This window comes from Gouania willdenowi, chromosome 15, assembly GCF_900634775.1.
Source record: "Gouania willdenowi chromosome 15, fGouWil2.1, whole genome shotgun sequence".
NCBI classification, from domain to species: domain Eukaryota; kingdom Metazoa; phylum Chordata; class Actinopteri; order Blenniiformes; family Gobiesocidae; genus Gouania; species Gouania willdenowi.
The window spans coordinates 975,783-996,022 of NC_041058.1; the positions used below are offsets into that span (position 1 = coordinate 975,783).

A 20,240-nucleotide genomic window follows, 5' to 3' on the forward strand; every position below is an offset into this window, starting at 1 on the left:
GGATGAAGAGTAGAATTAGAGCAGCTTTGTGTCACTGGAACATTTTGTTTCCCATCACTAACATCCATGTTGGCCAACCTGACGTGTGCTAATCCTGACTGAGACAAAGAGACAGAGACAGGGAGGAGTGGGGGAGGATGGATGGACGGATGGATGAACGGATGGATGGATGGATGGATGGACAGGTGAACAGAGGGAACCTGAAGGAGTGACAGAATGTGAGAAAATCTCTTCAACCACAGACGCTTGCTGTTCAGGTGTTAAACTGCCTTTAAAGTTCACTGTGAGGCCAAATCCTCTGACTGTCAGCCTAGCACCACCTCTAGCACCACCATTAGCATCACCTTAGTATCAGGGAGGAACAGGAAGCTGTGAGCAAGCGCTCTATTAAAACTGAATCCAAACAAGAAGTGGAAACACAAAACACATGAAAGGACTAATGTATCAAACACATCCTTTATTAAATGGAAATGTCTCATACAGTATATCTATACTATTGTCAATGGCTTCCACATAGCCCAAGTGTGTGCATGCTCCATTTTGGAGAAATTTGGTGTTGCAAAACGTTCAAAATGTTTAATTTTAAGATTATGGCTCCCTCTCGGTATAGAGTGCGCTACATCCGGTTCCGAGTCACAGGTTCATGACGTCACTGTGTCGCAGTTTGTTTGGGTTTAAAAAAGGTCAATATTAAAAATGTTTCTGTACTGCTAAAAGTTATTTAAGTTAATATTTCGTGGTTATTTAAAATTATTCTCGTGATCTCAAACTTCCTTTAAATCGCGGGTCATGAACTCCACTTCCTCCTCCGTCTCCATCGCTGTACCATGTTATCGTCAGCGTCTCAAACACGAGCTCTCTGAATAGATCATTTGAAACCATCAGCCACTGGTGAGTCTTTTGCCGACAAGTTTCCATTGTTTGAACCATATAACTGTGCAATTGCTCATTAACGCGCTGTCTCACGCATTTCAACACCCTGTGACGAAGTATGTGTATCGTGCGCGGCTGATGCACGTGCGTGCTGTGTGCGAGAATCCAACGAAAGACATGATGGAGAGAGTCTCAGTCTCGCACGCACGCCACCTTCACTAAAAAAATAATTGTGGTTTCTTTGGGGGTTTTTTTGTCGTTCCTTTATGTTTTTTGTCACCCTTTGAAGTATTGGATGTCAGGTTCAACTGTTCCATGCTTCCCATCAAACCATCCTTGTTTAAATGGAAACTTCTCATACAGTATATATGAGACACTTCTTACATGCAATAAGCTGCATCATCGTGCAAACCAATAACATTGTTGCCGAGTCATCGTTTGAGCGCCCCAGTTTTATTTTGTTGTGTTGAATTAAAAGCTCAAACAAACGCTGACATCACAGTGACCCTGAAAACAGGGCAGGTCGATACTCGGATGAAGTTTCTGCCCCCTGTGCTGGGATAGGTTTACACACGCACGCGCACACACATACAGTGCAGTGATAGCTCAGCAGACAACTTGGTGATCATTAGTAAAAACACAATGAGAAATGAAGTGATTCACAAAAACACACACATTGATACACAACTACAGTGTAAACATATACAACATTTCCAACTCATCGGTAGCCGTCATTTACCAAATGCTTTTATTTTGAAGCACTAACCCTTCCTGTTCCTCAGACATGCTCGCCTCCATGTTGCACGTCCAGTCGTATGAGATGTTGTGAAACAATCCGTGACCTGATGAAATGGTGATTCAGTGTCTGATGAAGTCCAACACATGGCAGCGTTCCTCCATCAAAACACCGCAGCCACGCTTTAGTTGGTCACAGGATTTCCATTACCTCTATTACCTCTATGTCCTGTGTACTCCAAATCATTTTGTGTATTTTGCTCTAATTTGGTGTTTTTGGAGTCAATCTTATGCATTCTTGTTGAATTTTGTATATTTTCTTTAACCATCTGTGTTTTTTGTCGTCGTTTTTGGTCTTTTATTCTCCTCGTTGGGTTATCGGTCATCCTTCTTGTTTTTGTCATCATTTTTGTTGTCAATTAGTTATTTTTATTATTTTTAGATTTTTGGTTGTCCTTGGTTTTTTGCCGTCCTTTCGTTTTTTTTTTTTATCGTACTTTGTTTTTGTCATAATTTCTGGTTTTTCTTTTGTCGTTTTTGGTTTCCTATCATTGGTTTTTTGGTGTAACTTTTGCTTTTTCCGTCGTCTTTTTTGTCGTCCATTTTGTGTATTTGATGCCCTGAGGTGACATCTGATGATTTCAGGTTCATTTTGCTCCATGTTTTCCTTAAAGTTGAACATTTTCCTGTTTGTTACTAGAGATGATCACAGATTGTTCCATTCCTTATGATGGTGTTGTTTTGGAGGCTGCTGACAGATGTGGTTAAACCAAAGCTGGAGGTGTAAAGAGCAGCTCATGCCATCATTTCCGGCAACGCGTAACGTGAAACCGGAGAGAGCGCGCCCGCACACACACAGGGGCAGCGGTGTCAGCTCAGCTCTTTGTGCTTGCAGATGTAAACTAAAAGCTTCTATTGATCAGCTGAACTGCTGCGGTGAGGACGAGCATCCCCAGGAGAACCAGTGCTGATGCTGCAGAGCCCCGAGGAAACATGAGATGCACACACACACACACAGCTAACATGAGCCTGCAAACATCCTCGTCATAAGAGCAGCCGATAGCGAGCCGATCGATCAGCCTGTCTGATACTGATCGCACTTTGTACAAACAATGACACAACTTTCACAAACTGAGGCTGATGCACATTATACTGGAAACACTGGTTGGTTCCAGAAACACATCATCACGATAAGTTTAGATCAGTTTGATTTAGTTAACATAAGTTCAGATAAGATAACTTAAGATTCAAGAAATTGAATCTGTGAGTACCGCAAAATGGCTGCATCTACAAACGATGAAGACGCTGCTCCTCACCTGTCATCAGAGAAAGACATTTTGCTACTAAACACCAACAAAGAAATTACCAAACTACGGGAAGACATTTCGTAGCCTTTCTAACGAGGTAAAAAAGAAAGATGAATTACTCACCAAATATACAGACAGTTGTACAGCAGTCTGTAGCGCTGTCATTCTTCCTCCAAAATATTCCATGTGATAACGACACAGTTCCCTGGGAGAATCCGGGTCCAGAACTGTCATGAGGTTGTTGTCCGTGGACATAGACGACAGAATAACATGAAAAATGGCGTCCCTCCTTCTTCGCTTACTCTCCACAATTGTTTTGAAGCTCTCTCATATGAAAACGGGGACAAACTCAGTCCAATTAGCCGATCAAAACAACCGCCAGGATAACGCCTCCACCACCACCTGGATTCAATTCCCACCGACCAAAAACCTCCTCTGTAGCCCGTCGAAACCTCCTCAAAGCTGCAGTCCAGAGGCATGCTACTGCTGCACCACTTCACTGCCAGCTGATGACAGAGGATCACCCACAGACATCAGCAACCCATATGCCGTTAGAAGCAGAGCCGGTTCAACACCAACCAGAGCTGGTAACAGAGACTTTCCCGCAGCTTTCTACAATCCGAGCACCACCCAGACGTTCCCACACAGATGCCCCAACACCAGTCACCTCCAAGGACGGAAACTCCACCACAGCCAGCTGTGATCACCCGCCGGACGTTCCGGCAAGTTTAACAGGCCCACACTCACTCCTAACATTCTCTTTATCACTCATTATTGGCGATTCAATAACGAGGAATATTAGATTATTAAATGCCATCACACACTGTATACCAGGTGCTACAGTTCAAACTATCTTAAACTTAATCAAATGTTACCCACGCTGCCAGTAACTGTCACTAAAATAGTGTTACATGTAGGAACGACAATACCACCCGACATGAATCGATACGGATAATGAACGAGTTTAACCTTCTCTTTAATGTTCTAAAGGCATGTGGGAAATCAATATTAATTTCTGGCCCTCTTCCTACATTGAATAGGAATATAGAATGATTTAGTTTTATTTTCATTTTATAGCCTCTCCCTTGAAATTTGTACTTCCAAAAACAAGATAGAAAAACCCACTTTACTGGTTATAGTTTATCGTCCTCCTGGTCCATATTCAGAGTTTCTCTCTGAATTCTCTGACATTCTCACTGATCTGGTGCTGAGCACTGATAAAGCTATTATTGTAGGTGACTTTAACGTTCACGTTAATGATGAAAAAAGCCTAAATAAATTATTTACCTCTATTAGATTCAATCAGCTTTACACAAAATGTAAACAAACAACTCATTATCTTAATCATGCCCTGGACCTTGTTCTAACGTATGGTTTAGATATTGGTCACCTGACAATATATCCTCAAAAAAAGTTTCTATTCCACACCGTCGCCAGGCTCACCAAAAGCCACAGCTCTGTTGAACCCTCTATTCCTGTCAACCTGAGCAGTGACGTCTTCATCAACTTCTTTACTGATAAAATTCTAACAATTAGAAACAAAGCTAATGTCCCCCCTGCAGGAGTGCTCAATAATTTATTAAACAAAGCATCTCCTGAAATATCCTCAACATGCAGCTTTTATTTACATAGTTTCACTCCAACTGGTCTGTCTGAACTGACCTCAATAGTTAGTGCTTCTAAACCAACAACCTGTCTTTTAGATCCAATCCCAACTCCACTATTTAAAGATGTTCTTCCACTAATCAGCACTAACATGATGAACTGGATTAACACATCTCTAGTAACAGGTTATGTACCACAGGCCTTTAAGACCGCCGTAATCAAACCTCTCCTTAAAAAACCAACCCTTGATTCTAGTGACTTGTCCATTTATAGACCAATATCTAATCTCCCTTTTATTTACAAAATTCTTGAAAAAGTCATCACAGGTCAACTATGTGATCACCTACATAGGAACAATTTATACAGAGCTTTCAGTCTGGCTTTAGAGCCAATCACAGCACAGAGGGTTGGTCTCAGTTCTGGTGCTCTTAGATCTCAGTGCAGCGTTTGATACAGTGGATCATCATCTACTGCTGCAGAGACTGGAAAGTGTTTTTGGGATTAAAGAAACAGCGCTGGGTTGGTTTAAATCCTACCTATCAGACAGAACCCACTTTGTTCATGTTAATAATCTCTCCTCAGCCAGAGTTAATCATGGAGTTCCACAAGGTTCAGTTTTAGGACAAATACTCTTTACATTATATATGCTTCCACTAGGTAACATTATCAGAGAACATATACATTTCCATTGCTATGCAGATGATACACAGCTTTATCTCTCAATGAAATCAGATGAAACTCATCAGTTATTAAAACTCCAGGCTTGTCTTAATGACATCACATCCTGGATGAGTCGTAACTTTCTCCTTCTTAACCAGGATAAAACCAAAGTGATTTTATTTGGTCTAAAACACCTCAGAGATAAATTATCAGAGTAAATAGTGTCTCTAGATGACATTACTCTGTCACCTAGCACCACAGTAAAAAAAAAACTTAGGGGTCATTTTTGATACTGACTTATCCTTTAATTCTCATATTAAACAAATCACAAGGACAGCCTTCTTCTACCTCTGTAATATCTATAAAATCAGGAATATCTTGACCCAGAGTGATGCTGAAAAATTAATCCATACATGTGTTACATCTAGATTAGATTATTGTACCTCTATACTGTCAGGATGTCCTAGTAACTCACTAAAAAGTCTCCAGTTAATTCAGAATGCTGCAGCTAGAATACTAACAGGTACTAACAGGAGAGAACATACTTCTACAGTGTTGGCTTCTCTTCATTGGCTTCCTGTAAAAATCTAGAATAGAGTTTAAAATCCTCCTGTTAGCATACAAAGCTCTACATGATCTAGCTTCTGTATATCGATAGAGACCTGTTAGTGCTCTATCGTCCAGGTAGATCACTCTGCTCTCAGTCTGCTGGTCTTCTGGAAGTTCCTAAAGTGTCTAGAAGTAAAACAGGAGGCAGAGCATTCAGCTACCAGGCTCCTCCCCTTTAGAACCAGCTCTCAGTCTTAATACGGGAGGCTGCTACTGTCTACACCTTTAAGGCTAAACTCAAAACCAACTTATTTACTAAAGCGTATAACAGCGTTAACCTAACCAGGAAAAAAGCCCTAAACATAAAAATTGGGAGTGAAAACTAAGATTATATAGTAGAACACCAACATTATATTCAAACATGATCCACCATCTACACACACATAGCTCTAATGGGATGTAATGGGATGATGTCCAGTCAGACACAGTTTGTACCAGGTTGTAGACAACCCCCCACTTCTGTCCCTCGTTCTATAACCATCATACTGCTCACACTGCTTCACACTATTTACACTGATGTCCACCTCATAGATCATTACATTGACCAGTACAAGATTAAATCTTGTCTGTAGTGGTAACATTTCAGAGCATGGAGGATGCTGGTAAGAAGTTTAATGTTAACATAACCACTAGGAACGACTGTATCATGTTTTTCTGCAGTCAGTATCTTCTCCTCTCCCTCTGAGGGTTCTCTTTTCTGTTTCAGGTGTTTTGACGCTTGGAGATATTGGTTCATGATCGATGGTTCACGGCCCAACATTCTGATGGTCTATCCTTCTATCCTATTCTGTTTGTCCTTCTGTTCACTAACAACAACCAGTGGAACCAGATGTTCTCCACCTCTGAACCTAAAATGGGTAGTTTTTTTTTTTCTCACTGTCGCTAAATGCTTGTTCATGTGGATCTTGTTGGGTTCTTTCTTTCTTACTATGGACTTTATATTTTGTTCAGCATTTTGAGATGACTTTGTTGTATGTTGCGCTATATACCGTCATTTCCGGGTTATAAAGCACGCTGTTTTATTGGCCGCATTACAATAATTGAGCAAATTTTTAAGAAAAATCCACACAAATGCCGCAGCCTATACTTAAGCTGCAACCTATTGGCTGATGAGGGTGCCCGTCAGACAAATCGACCAATCAGAACAGGCAGGTAGGCGGGCTGCTGTACTCAAGTTAGGTTTCACAGAAATGTCCGTGTTTAAAATGATAAGTTTCCTTTACTACATGAAGTCTCCTCCTCACAAGGGGATTAATTAATTATCACAGTAGATGTAAGTAGAAGTTGTTGTTTTGATCCTTATTTCTGTCTATAGTTCTGCTCCTAAACCAATCCAGTTATTGATCATTTCATCTGTTTAGTGTTAGTATGAACCAAAATCGAGTGAATCTGATCCTCATTATTACTCTACTGGGGGGTCAGAGCAGCAGATGGCTCTGTTTCCTCCCCCCCCCCTCCACCCCCGTTGATGTGATCAATGAAACATCACCACAGATAATGAAGTGATGATGTTAACCTTCCTCTCTACACTCAGTCACATGAACACAGCCCTGTACATCAGGGGCCAGTCTGATCTCAGGTGGACATAAACATGTTTAAGTTTATATCTCAATAATACATTTCTGTCTAAACAAATCAATAATAATGCATTGATGGTATAAAATTAACTATTATATTATGCCTTTGTATGAACTTGAGGCATCGAAGGCGGAGTGGCAAAGGCAGAGCAGCAAAACGGCGTAACGAAAGTTACGCAATGAAGGCGGTGTGGTGAAGGCCGTTTATCACCGCTTGTTGCTATATATTGTCATTGTTTTTGTGCTTTTAAAGAAGAGAAAATTCAGGAAGATCATCATGGAGTCAAAGAGCAAAGCAGATGTGTTGTTCAGTGTGTGTGTGTGTGTGTGTGTGTTTTGAAGGCCCTATGAGACAAACTGCTTCACCAGCTGTGTTCTAACACAGGAACACCGAGGGCCTCGGGGACACACACACATAGTAACACACACACAGCTAATATCACAACCACACTCTGACCAAACAAACAGATATGAACACAATAAACAACACTGTCCTTACATCATGTTTGTTATTGATCTTTATTGTAAACAATCACACCAAACTCTGATTTCATTTTTCCTCATTTAATCAGACTTTCTCCCTGGATCAATTCCCTCAGACCTGAGGCTATAATTATGTTTTTACTTTGTCTGTGAACAGTCCAAGTCAAAACGCAATGCATGGATTTGGATGAAAGTGATCCGGATCAATAACCTGGAACTGTCATGATGTACGATATGAACTTTCCTTCATTACAGTCAGTTTTACTGAGGAATACCAGTGTAACCAGATTTCTGCGATTTCCTGCCATTTGTGATATTAAGTCCTGCCGTTCCCAATGTGATTTCCTGTGGTTTGCCATGTGAATTCCTGTTTTCTATGTGATTTCCTGCTGTTTCAGATCTGACTTCCTGCCGTTTCTGATGCAATCTCCTCTTGTCCCTGATCTTATTTCCTGCTGTTTACCATTATTTCCTGATGTTTACAATGCGATTTCTTGCCATTTCAGATGTGACTTGCTGTTGTTTCAGATGTGATTTCCTGTTGTTTCAAATGTGACTTCCTGCTGTTTCAGATGTGACTTGCTGTTGTTTCAGATGTGATTTCCTGTTGTTTCAAATGTGATTTCCTGTTGTTTCAAATGTGATTTCCTGTTGTTTCAAATGTGATTTCCTGTTGTTTCAAATGTGATTTCCTGTTGTTTCAGATGTGATTTCCTGTTGTTTCAAATGTGATTTCCTGTTGTTTCAGATGTGATTTCCTGTTGTTTCAGATGTGATTTCCTGTTGTTTCAGATGTGATGGAAGACGTGGGTGCGTTCAGGAGCAGATGCTTCGTTCTAACGTTTCTTCACAAGTCTTCAGGGCATGTTTATGAACTCAGAGTCAAAGAGCAGCTGAAACACTTTGTTTCTCACAACAACCAAACTAACTTCAGACACAGCTGGAACAAACACACACACACATTTACATACATCTCTGATTCTACACAGGGACACAGTGTGTGTGTGTGTGTGTGTGTGTGAGGGACAAATCGCTGATGTGTATCCATTGAAACCAACTGGAAACCAATACAGTTGGTCAATGCACAATTTGATACCTGAAAACACACACACACACACACACACACACACAGATTTCTGCAGATTCATCATCAGATTGTGTTTCAGCAACAGTGCAACAAAAACTCTGCTTGAACAGCATCAAGACACACACACAGAAACACACATGACACCAAAAGAAAAATGCACAAAAATGATAGAAAACATAGAAAACAAACACACACAAAGCCTTTGTTGTCACCTGTTATTTGCTCTGATTGGTTGTTATTTTACATTTTGACATCAAAGTTGGTCATGTGACCCTCAGATACAAACACACACTTGTGGCCCCGCCCCATGTGATAACAGTTGCCCATCTCTGATTCAGGCTGTGAACATTTGAGTTGTGTATTTACTCTAAAATGTGAAATAAACATCGTCTGGAGGACTGTCGTTGTCTTTGATGTTTAATGTAACATAAAATGGCAACATGGATACACAAAAAAAAACAAATACACACATAAAACACATGCAAAAATAATGGGAAAAAAACAAAATAAAACTCAAGACAACAGAAATGATCTCAAAATACAAATAAAATCACAACAGACATACACAATAACAAACAATATACAAAACCTCACAAGACATCAAAACCACACAAAATGTCAAGAAAAATACAGAAAATGGCAAAAAAAAAAAAAAAAAAACATACAAAACCACAGAAATAAATAATGGAAAAATACACAAAATGTCAACATAACCCACAAGACAATAAAAATATAGAAAGTATCTCTAAAAATAAAATCAGAACAAAAACATACAAAATGACTCCACAAACACACACAGTAACAACAAAAAACGCACAAAATTAAAGAAAAATACACACAAACAAACTCCAAATCAGAGAAAAACATAAAACGACATGTTGATGCTCTGATTGGTCATTATTAACTAGTACAGTGCCCGTCAGAAGTATGTATTCATATAGTGGGAGGAGCTTAAGTTAATTTGTGGTGTAAAATAAAATAGCGTGTGTGATTTATCTGGTTTAATTCTATGAGACATGAATATGATAAATGTGTTTGTTTATTATACTCATGTTTATATTTTTTTCATTTGGTCTATTTTCTGTAATGTATGTTTTTGGAGTCTTTGTGTATTTTTGTATGTTTTTGTGTAGTTTTGTGCATTTCTGTTGTCATTTGTGTATTTTTGAAAAAATTTTTAGTTTTGTGTATTTTGAGTCATTTTCATATTTTTGTTGTCGTTTGGTGTATTTTTCTGTAATGTATGTTTTTCTGCATTTCTGTTGTCGTTTTGTGTACTTTTTGTATATATATTGTTTGTTTTTGTTTTATTTTACTCTTTTAGTATATATTTTATTATAAATACCTTATGTGTGGTGAGGGTGTGTTTTGAGATGTGTGTGTGTGACTCGCTAACTGTCCTCCTGGTTGGGACTCTCTCCATCTCCTCTGTGGGTTCCCTCTCACACATACGCATCAGCCGTGCGCATTCACATACTCAGGTTGATGAAATGCGTGTATAGAGGAAAAAAACAGACCCATGGGAACTATTTGAAACTTCCTGGAACACTTCCGCTGTCGCAACTCTCTCTTTAAACAGCTCTGTGCGTTCAACATGTACATCCAATGTGCGCATTTGGTTATACAGCACATGGTGAGTATATCAGCGTTTATAACGCTGTTTCTTCAGAGAAATTCACTTTCAACATAGCTGCGGCCATTGCCCGCCAATAACTTCCAGGTCCTGTCCGTCCAGTCTAAACATCGAACGGTAAAGAAACATGAAAATAAACGTTTTGAAATCACGTAAGTCCAACATAACGGGTGCACACACTCGGCCTATGAGGAAGCCGTTGATAAAGTTTCAGGTCCAACAGATACACGTCGGGGAGACATTCGCTCCGCGCACACACACGCACGCAGACCTTCCTTGCATTACAGATAGATGCTGACATGTATGTTGATCATGTGACCCTCAGATCAATTATAATCACGTTGGTGGCCCCGCCCCCGTGATAACCGTCATCCGCCCAAACACCAGAGTGTTTAACAACGCTTTAATTACAACAAACCATTGCCAGGTTCATCTTTGACAACACGCACGCGCACGCGCACACGCACACGCACACGCACACGCACACGCACACACACACACACACACACACAGAACACGGGATCAGCAGCCTGATCATCTCTGCTCACACATTCTTGCGTCAGCTGAAGGTCAGTGTGTCCAGTGGGAGCACGTTTACAATCCATACTCTGTGTGTGTGTGTGTGTGTGTGTGTGTGTGTGTGTGTGTGTGTGTGTGTGTGTGTGTGTGTGTGTGTGTGTGTGTGTGTGTGTGTGTGTGCGTTTAAGCGTCTGCTAAGCCATCAGTCATGAGCTAATGGGGCCAGTGTGTGTTTCTGAGGACACTATGTACATGTATGTGGCTTTTTTCTGCTCTAGAACATGGAATTACACTCACACAGGCTGAGGGGAGGGTGTGGTGTGTGTGTGTGTGTGTGTGTGTGTTGCTCATGCTTCATTTAAAGCTCAGGCGGAGACGATGAACACTGTGTTGTGTGAGCGACATTCAGAGAACTAACGCTGCTTCCTCACGACCATAAACAGAATCTATGAAGTTCTGATGTTTTAAGTTCACATTTAAACTCACTCTTTTATCTAAGTTTGCATTTGACCTCATAATTTATATCATGAAATACCAACAACATCCAGGTAATTATTTCTATTCATTAATAAACTATTATCATTTACAATATTATAACTTTTTATGTATTATTTTTATCATATTATTATAAACATTTTATGCAGACTAGTTTTTTCTAAATCATGAATATTTCAATAGAAAATAAAGGACACTTTTCCTAAATGTGCTTAAGATGTGATTTCATTACATTTTTTAGCAGACTTTAGTTTTTCTAAGTCATAAATATGTAAATAGAAAAACAGGACACTTCTTCAACATGCTTTGTTCTAAACTCTAAAAAATAACTGAATGTTAAACATTTTGTTTCCAAAGCAACAGAGAATCATCATTGTCTGTTCAGAGGAAAACATGGAATAAAAATACACAAAAGAGCCGCTTTACTACTACAACACAAACCTCTGACTCCACTGTGTGTGTGTGTGTGTGTGTGTGTGTGTGACTAATAGGGTGGAAGACAAACACTGAACATCATCGAGGTCTCTTGCCGACAGCAACAGACTCGAAGAGATGACAGCACGCGCGCGCGCACACACACGCACGCACGCACGCACGCACGCACGCACGCACGCACGCACGCACGCACGCACGCACGCACGCACGCACGCACGCACGCACGCACGCACGCACGCACGCACGCACGCACGCACGCACGCACCACACACACACACACACACACACACACACCACACACACACACACACACACACACACACACACACACACACACACACACACACACACACACACACACCACACACACACACACACACACACACACACACACACACACACACACACACACACACACACACACACACACACACACACACACACACACACACACACACACACACCACACACACTGGTTTGTGGGCCGGACATTCCTGGTACAGTTTGCTCTTGAACCAACACGAATCACCATCACATTTTCAATATTTTTATATAAACTCTTTTGATTCTATGAACAGCACCAGTTGGGTTTTTGTAAGTAATAAAAATACAAGCAGCTTCAAGTTTAATTAAATAATAATCACAGCACCTGCTTGTTAACAAGTGCAATAACTAAACTGAAACATATGACCAATAACTGGTTCCATTACGTAACAGTAACAGCACCTTCTGGCTTTTTGTGCTAAAAATTTAAAAAACAACATAACTTTAAAAAAGGCCTAGTCACAAAGACTTACAACAGTTGGCTTTTTGTGCAAGACATAAAAAAAACAACTAGCTCCAGCTCTAATTTTTTTTTAAATATTAAAAAGGTCACAGCCACAAAAAAATGCTCGCTTTCTATGCAAGAAATATAAAAAATTTACTGCCTCCGAAATGTTTCTGGGTTTTAGTATCTCCTCTTTCTGTACAAGTAATAAAAAAACACAAACAGCTTTAGGTTTAATTAAATAAATAATAACTGCTTAGCATGTAGCAACCAGTCTCACATGTTTGGTTAGCTTAGCATGTAGCAACCAGTCCCACATGTTTGGTTGGCTTAGCATGTAGCAACCAGTCTCACATATTTGGTTAGCTTAGCATGTAGCAACCAGTTTCACAAGTTTGGTCAGCTTAGCACGTAGCTGGCTGAGCAGCAGCTTCTAAGGGTGAAAGGGCGGAGCTATGTTATTAGGCTCATTCATTGGTTTGAACTAGTACAGTGCCCGTCGGAAGTATGTATTCATATAGTGGGAGGAGCTTAAGTAGAGTTGTCAATTATGGCCAAATGAGTATGTGTTTGAAGGTTGGATGTACATAGAGGTGTACATACTCTGTAGTGTTATAAAGGGTTTATTTGTGAGTGTAAAATAAAATAGTGTGTGTGATTTATCTGGTTTAATTCAATGAGACATGAACATGATAAATGTGTGAGACTTGAGAGCTTTGCTCGTATATCAGTGTGAGTGTGTCTCAGACGCACCTTCCCCCTCTCTGGTCTAACCCTCCGTCCTCCACACACACAGACGTGCTTTATAGATAAACTATCATATGATATTATTGGAACAAAACTTGTTTTAATCATTTGGTTATTTTTTCTTTAAAATTTTAGGTTCATCAGCAATTGTTAAATCTTATCAAGACAGATTATTATCACCTTAGTTTTAATATTCCCTTAAATCCTTTATTTAATCTGTTCAACACTGTGTGTGTGTGTGTGTGTGTGTGTGTGTGTGTGTGTGTGTGTGTGTGTGAGACGCAGCGTCACGATTCACACGTGTGTGTGGGACTGTCAGTCTGGTGTTTAGCGCATGTCGAAAGGTTATCTGTGTCTGTGAACGCCAAGTGTCAGCAAATATGTGTGTGTGTGGTCTGCTCACCCATGCTGTTGGTAGAGCTGCACCACATCAGCAAACAGCCGGTACAGAGCAGGTTCAACACCCCGAACACCAGGATCCTCCACGACTACACACAAACACATATCACATCACTATTAGTCTGTGTTTTAAGATATTAATATTCACAAATGGCTCTCTGCTGCCCCTGTGTGGACCTCTGGGTTATCACACACACATATCAAAACATTGTGTTACCATAGATACAACAACACTTATCTAAAGACCACTTTACCTGTTGCTGTCTCATTTTCAACTGGTAATCAGTGTAAATGGTGACTCAATAAAACAAGTCAGCTGACACATCACTCATACTGGTCACAGGATAACACGATGACCAGTCTGACTCTAACATCACATGTGAACTGTTTCAGGACGTGTCAGTGTTCCGATATTGCACGTGTGTGTGTGTGCGTGTCAGATCAGATCACACACACAGAGATGGGACAATAACACAAACCATTTCTCACCCGTCTATCAGATGAAACCAGTCTGAACTCCTGTACCAGTTTCCCACCATAGATCTGTGAGTCTTCCTGAATGGATGGATGGTTCCCTGAAACACACACACGCACAACACTGACATTCCTCTTCAGAATCCTGCAAAAATGACTAAAAAAAAGCTAAAAGCTCCTGGGGTGCTTTCACACATATGGTCCAGTGGACTGTGTGTGGTTCAGGTGGTGAATCTGTGACATTGTTTCATTTTAATTTGCCTCTGGTTCACTTTTACACATTCTATCTGCCAAGTGCACCAAACTTTATGAACTACGTCACGCAGGTGAAACGGTCGGTCTCTGATTAGACAGAATACTTCAACCTCCAATGCTGTGACGATGTGGTGCTGCTCTGTCACTACTGACAGTCACGTCCTATATTTGGTTTCTCTTCCTATGTTTTCCAAAGGAAATCCTAAAACAATCCCCACAGAAAAGTAATTAATAATAATTCAAAATAAGCCATAATCACACGATGCCACAACCTGCACTAATGCTCTACATAAACACAGAGATGACTCCGCCCCGTCTCCACTTGTCAGCGCCGTCATATCACCGGTAAGGATGTGTAATGTGTGAAAATATGAGAATATATACACAGATAAAACAGAGCAGTCACTGATCATGTGAACAGTTTGTGAAAACAGAGATGAGTGAAATAAATGAATGATGTGGGAGAAATATGGAAAGGAGTGAGAAAATGTGACGTGTTTGTTTGTGTGCTGACAAAGCAACTCTGAAAACGGATGGATGGATGGATGGATGGATTGATGGATGGATGAATGTGTGTGTGTTGCTGCTGGAACAGTGAGTTGTGAATGTGTGACGGGAGACACACAGCAGCACAGCAGCTGCTGCTGCTGCTCTGTCACTGATGGAGTTGCTCTGTTAACATTGTGTTTCAATGTAAAGTCTATGTTTGGTCCTGGTTTCTTTCTCACATGGTTAAAGACCACACCATGCTTCACTGGAGCCGAACCCAGACCTACATTCTTCAGAAGACCAGAGTTCACTTGTTTGCGCCGCACCAGAGTTCCAGTGACCTTTCACATATCGGAAAAAGACCGGAATATCCAAGGAAGTGCAGCATGGGGCGGAGCAAAGAGGCATGTGTGAAAGCACCCTAAGAAACCAAATAAAAGCTTCCAATCACATCCATGTCAAAGCAAATAGTATTGATGAATAAAAGCTAGAATGAATGTGTTTGTAATTTTATTAATGTACCTCTTTATTCATTTGTTAGTATCATAAAAGTAGTTTCATAAAAAAATTAAATGACGTTTTAAAAATGATTTATTTTCAAATATAAATAAACCAAAGTGGATGAATTCTGTCACATGCACTCACACACAAAACTATAAAAAAGAAAAAAGAAAAAAAAAGAAATGCTGTTTCTGAAATAAAAAAAACAGAAAAAATGTAAAAAAAAAAACAAAAAAAAACAAGCAGAAACCCAAACAGCATATTTTATTACAATGAGGAAAGCTGAGGACTAGATGAGTGCGCAGGGAGAACATGTAAACTCTACTGTTGGTTTATTCACACAAACACTCACCAGGATGTAAGTGTCGCTCTCCAGCTTCTTACGGTGAACAGGAACGTCTGATAGAAACACGTTATAAACACATAACGTTATACACACACACACACACACACACACACACACACACACACACACACAACGTTAGGCACAAATAAATGTTTTTCTGACACAATGGTTTTTATATCTTATTGTTTATTACTTTTTCACTAGTAACAAAACATAAAAACCACTGCATCAGAAAAACATTTATTTAAAACATACTCATTATGAACAAATTTGTCATGTTTTACATTTTCTACTATTTATATATTTCTATATTACTAGTGAAAAACTTATAAACAATACACGTTTAGACGACAATACAAAACATTTGAAATAAAACAGTCTTACTTACAGTATATTATTTTCTTTTTAAAATCAACATTTATAATTTCCTTGTGTGAAACTAAATAAATCATTTTTATTAACACGTTTTTTTAGTTTATTGTAACGTCTGAAACACAAAACTAAAAACCTGATTACCAAATATTAAAATTAAAGATAGAGTTCAGGAGATTTAATTATTTCTAATTAGTACTGATGTTATAAATGTAAAACTATAAATCATCATTTGTGTCAAACTGTTGCTTAAACAAATAATTCATCATAAATAATTATAGCTATTACAACGTTTAAAAAGTTTTTCTTTGTGATATGTTCTCATCATTGATGTGTTCTTAAACGTGTTTGACCTTTTAATGAGAGCTTTGTGAGTATAAAAGAAAATAAACTATTAATGTGAACATAATGATGGAACTTCCAAAGGTTTTAGTGTCAAAATGACTGAAAAGTTGTGTTAATGTTCCAAAAAAAAAAAAAAAAACAGAAGGTAAAGATGGTTTAAGGTTTGAAACAGAGAGTTAGAGTTAATATTACTGTTTTTATAAACCAAACGGATCTGTTTAAAGACATTTAACACATCAGCTGTTAGCATTAGCCTGTTAGCATAACAAACCTCCGTCGTTGACGTTCAGCACGTCCACAGAAACCATGTCGGGTTTATCCAGAGGAACCGCTTTCCTCTCCGTCACTCCCGACGGAACCACGTCCGGCTTAGGGCCGAACTTCCGTGGGTAAAAGTCTCCGACCGACCCGGTGGACCGGAGGGCCGGGTGGAAGGACCGAGCCGAGGCCTGGCCGTCCATCGCCATGTTGGTGACACTGATGCTGCTGATGCTGCTGTGCGCATGCGCCAAAAGGACAAGCGGAAGTTTCACAGTGACGTCACGTTTTTTCCACATGTCACTGGTTTATAACATAAACTGTACAAATATAGTTTATAAGAGACAGAAAATCACATAATTACACATAAATAAATGAATGCAGACATAAATTAAACAATAATGAAATAAATAGTTGCAGAAATAAATACATAAATGAGTAGATGAATAATTAAATAGTCATTTTTTTAATGTCTTTGTTACCGTATATATATAATTTATTTCTTTATTTTCCCCCCCAATTATGCATGCTTTTCATATTTATTTATGTACCGGTATATATATATAATTGTATATCCACATCTATTTTTTGTATTCATTTATGAATTAATTTGTGCAATTATCTATTTATTTAAATATAAATTTAATTATTATTATTATTATTATTTTTTATTTTTTTATTTTACGTCTGCATTTATTTATTTATTTGTAATTATGTCTTTCCTCCAACATACTGGTTTCTTAACTGGTTTGGGTTTGAGTCCCATCATCACTCCAGAAGACCAAGCTGTGATCCAAAATAAAGTAATAATGATAATTATTATTAAAAAGAAAAATTTGGGAGTAACAAATGGACGCTTTTTTCATTTTGTTTCACTTCTTTTAGGAATAACTTAGGATTGAAAAGGCTTGTCTCCAGTAAAACAGCTGAACTAGTTAGATCATTATAAAACCAGAAATGAAACATATTCATCTTTCGACCTCTGTGTGTGGGGGGGCTAGCGCACCAATCTGTTCATTTACAACCTCTAACAATCAGTAGGAGAAGATCCTCCTCCATTCCACAAAAGAACGTCCTTATTAAAAACGTTTTTGCACTGCTAAAAGTTATTAAGTGTGTTGCAAAACTTTTAATTTAATTTTGTTTTGAGATTACAACTCCCAATTGATTGTGTCGTGGTACTTACAAAAAACATACACATGACAGAAAAATACACCAAATGACAACAAAAATATGAAAATGAGTCACACAAAACAAAATATTTGTACAAAAATACACAAAATGACTCCAGAATCACACTACAATGGCAACAAAAAACAATAATTATACATTCTATTAGCTGTCTCTGTACATGTGACTTTTGGCAAATTTGATCTGAAAAGGTGCGTTCACACCCAGCGCGACATTAGTTGCTTTAAATTGCATGTGAGTTCACATTAGATAGTATGTAAAGATTGAGTATGTCAGAAATACCAGGATGTATACTATATGGGAACATTTTTTAAGTATGCATGGTGGGCACACTGTAAACAGAGCTCTTATTTTGAAGTTAACAGGAAGTTTAGTCAGTAGCACAGTGGAGGGTCTCTGAAAATGTGTGAAATGTGTGACTAAAAAGTGTTTATGTGAGATTTATGAATCAAATGGGCACATGTTGTGCAGTAGTGAGAGAAGCTCCGTAGGCTCCTCTGAACCTATGAAAATGAACTCCAGAAGCTGAAAGCTCCTTGGTAAAACCAATAACACTGGATGAATTAAGTAAAGTTGTGAACTCAATACTCCTTTTCGCCTGACGTCAGCACTTGACTTAGCAATGCGCGCCGCCATTTTAAGAGTGGTAATCATTTGCCTGACAACCGCTATTTACAGCTGATTTTACAGTCTGGTTGATTTTTATCACATAATGCCCAAATCCTGCGTAGTATCTGACTGTCATAACCACGCCTGGCTGAAGGAAAAGACAGACTTTTACAGAATACTGACAGAAAAAGGCCAGAAACGGAAATGATGGATCCAAGCACTGAGGTGAACAAACATAGATAGAACTACATGGAGCCCAAAATCAAAGTGGTCGTATGTTTGTAGTAGACATTACGTTAATAGTAGGTTGTGTATGTAAAGGATCTCATTTCTTCCTGACTGATTTTATGACATTGATTATGAATTAGCCTACATTTAAATTGTAATTTATTCAGTAATGACTGAAATATTTAGGGCTACTATGTCTAACATGAAGACAAGCAACATGAAATTAACAGTAAATATGCAATGAGTTGACTTGTATATGAACTGTAAGTATATTAAATAAACAAATGTGCTTCATATACCCATTTATGTTTTAATTTAGGCTGTATTATTATTATTATATTATTAGCAGCACTAGCCTAGCATAGCCACATCATGTAACGAGCCAATTATCACGATGACACAGGCCGATATAGACACAAAAACACATACATCAGTCAACCTTAAAGAAAATATATGCATCCAAGCTTTTGTAAGTCCTCATCTTCTCCATTGTGTAGATGCCACGGCTGTTAATGAGCTACTCGTAAATATCAGGCCATTGGAGATCTGGCCATGTTGTTGGGTCGTTTTTCCATGATCCTTGAGGTTCTTGGTATGGACATGATTCTAAACCAACCAGATGTAACTTCCCTTCATATCAGTGCTTGGCCTTTGGCTCTAATCTGCTGAAATATTCGTACAACATTGAGTAAAACCTTTGTATTGTCTGCGGTAAACAGTGTAAATAGCGATTGTCAGGCAAATGTAAACCTATCTTAAAATGGCAAAGGGCGTTGCTCAAGCAACACCGCGAAAAGGTGTATGAACAAAGGCAGGGCACCAGGGCTTGATGTTGCCTTTTGGCCTCAACTTGGTCCCCTATTATTAGAAATGATCAATTATTCAATAACAAAAAGGTCTTTCAGTGATGGTATTAATGTGGCCATCATTTCATTGTTACTTAGAGCTAATAAGCCGCCCAACGACTGCTCCTCTTACCGGCCACTCAGCCTTCTCAATACAGAGCTCAAAGTCTTCGCAAAAATTTTAGCTACTAGATTAGAACATTATATGACTGAACTGATTTACAGCGACCAAACAGGGTTCATTAAAACTAGACTAGCTTCTGATAATATTCAACGATTATTGCACATTATAAATACATCCTCAACATCTGATATCAAAAATGCTATTTTATCATTAGACACTGAGAAGGCGTTTGACCAACTTGAATGGAGCTATCTGTGGGCTGTGCTTCAG

At 39.0% G+C, this 20,240-nt stretch overlaps 1 protein-coding gene across 1 annotated transcript in view; it reads right to left on the bottom strand.

Annotated features, from left to right (window-relative positions):
* LOC114476689 (zinc transporter 6-like) overlaps window positions 1–17,212 on the bottom strand; it is a 35,414-nt gene extending 18,202 nt beyond the window's left edge. Inside the window, 5 exon segments of the mRNA XM_028468533.1 lie at window positions 13,938–14,022; window positions 14,423–14,469; window positions 14,472–14,508; window positions 16,005–16,051; window positions 16,987–17,212. Of these exon segments, the coding sequence (XP_028324334.1) occupies window positions 13,938–14,022; window positions 14,423–14,469; window positions 14,472–14,508; window positions 16,005–16,051; window positions 16,987–17,182 (412 nt within the window). The 5' untranslated portion in view covers window positions 17,183–17,212.
* Window positions 17,213–20,240: the final 3,028 nt, after the last annotated feature.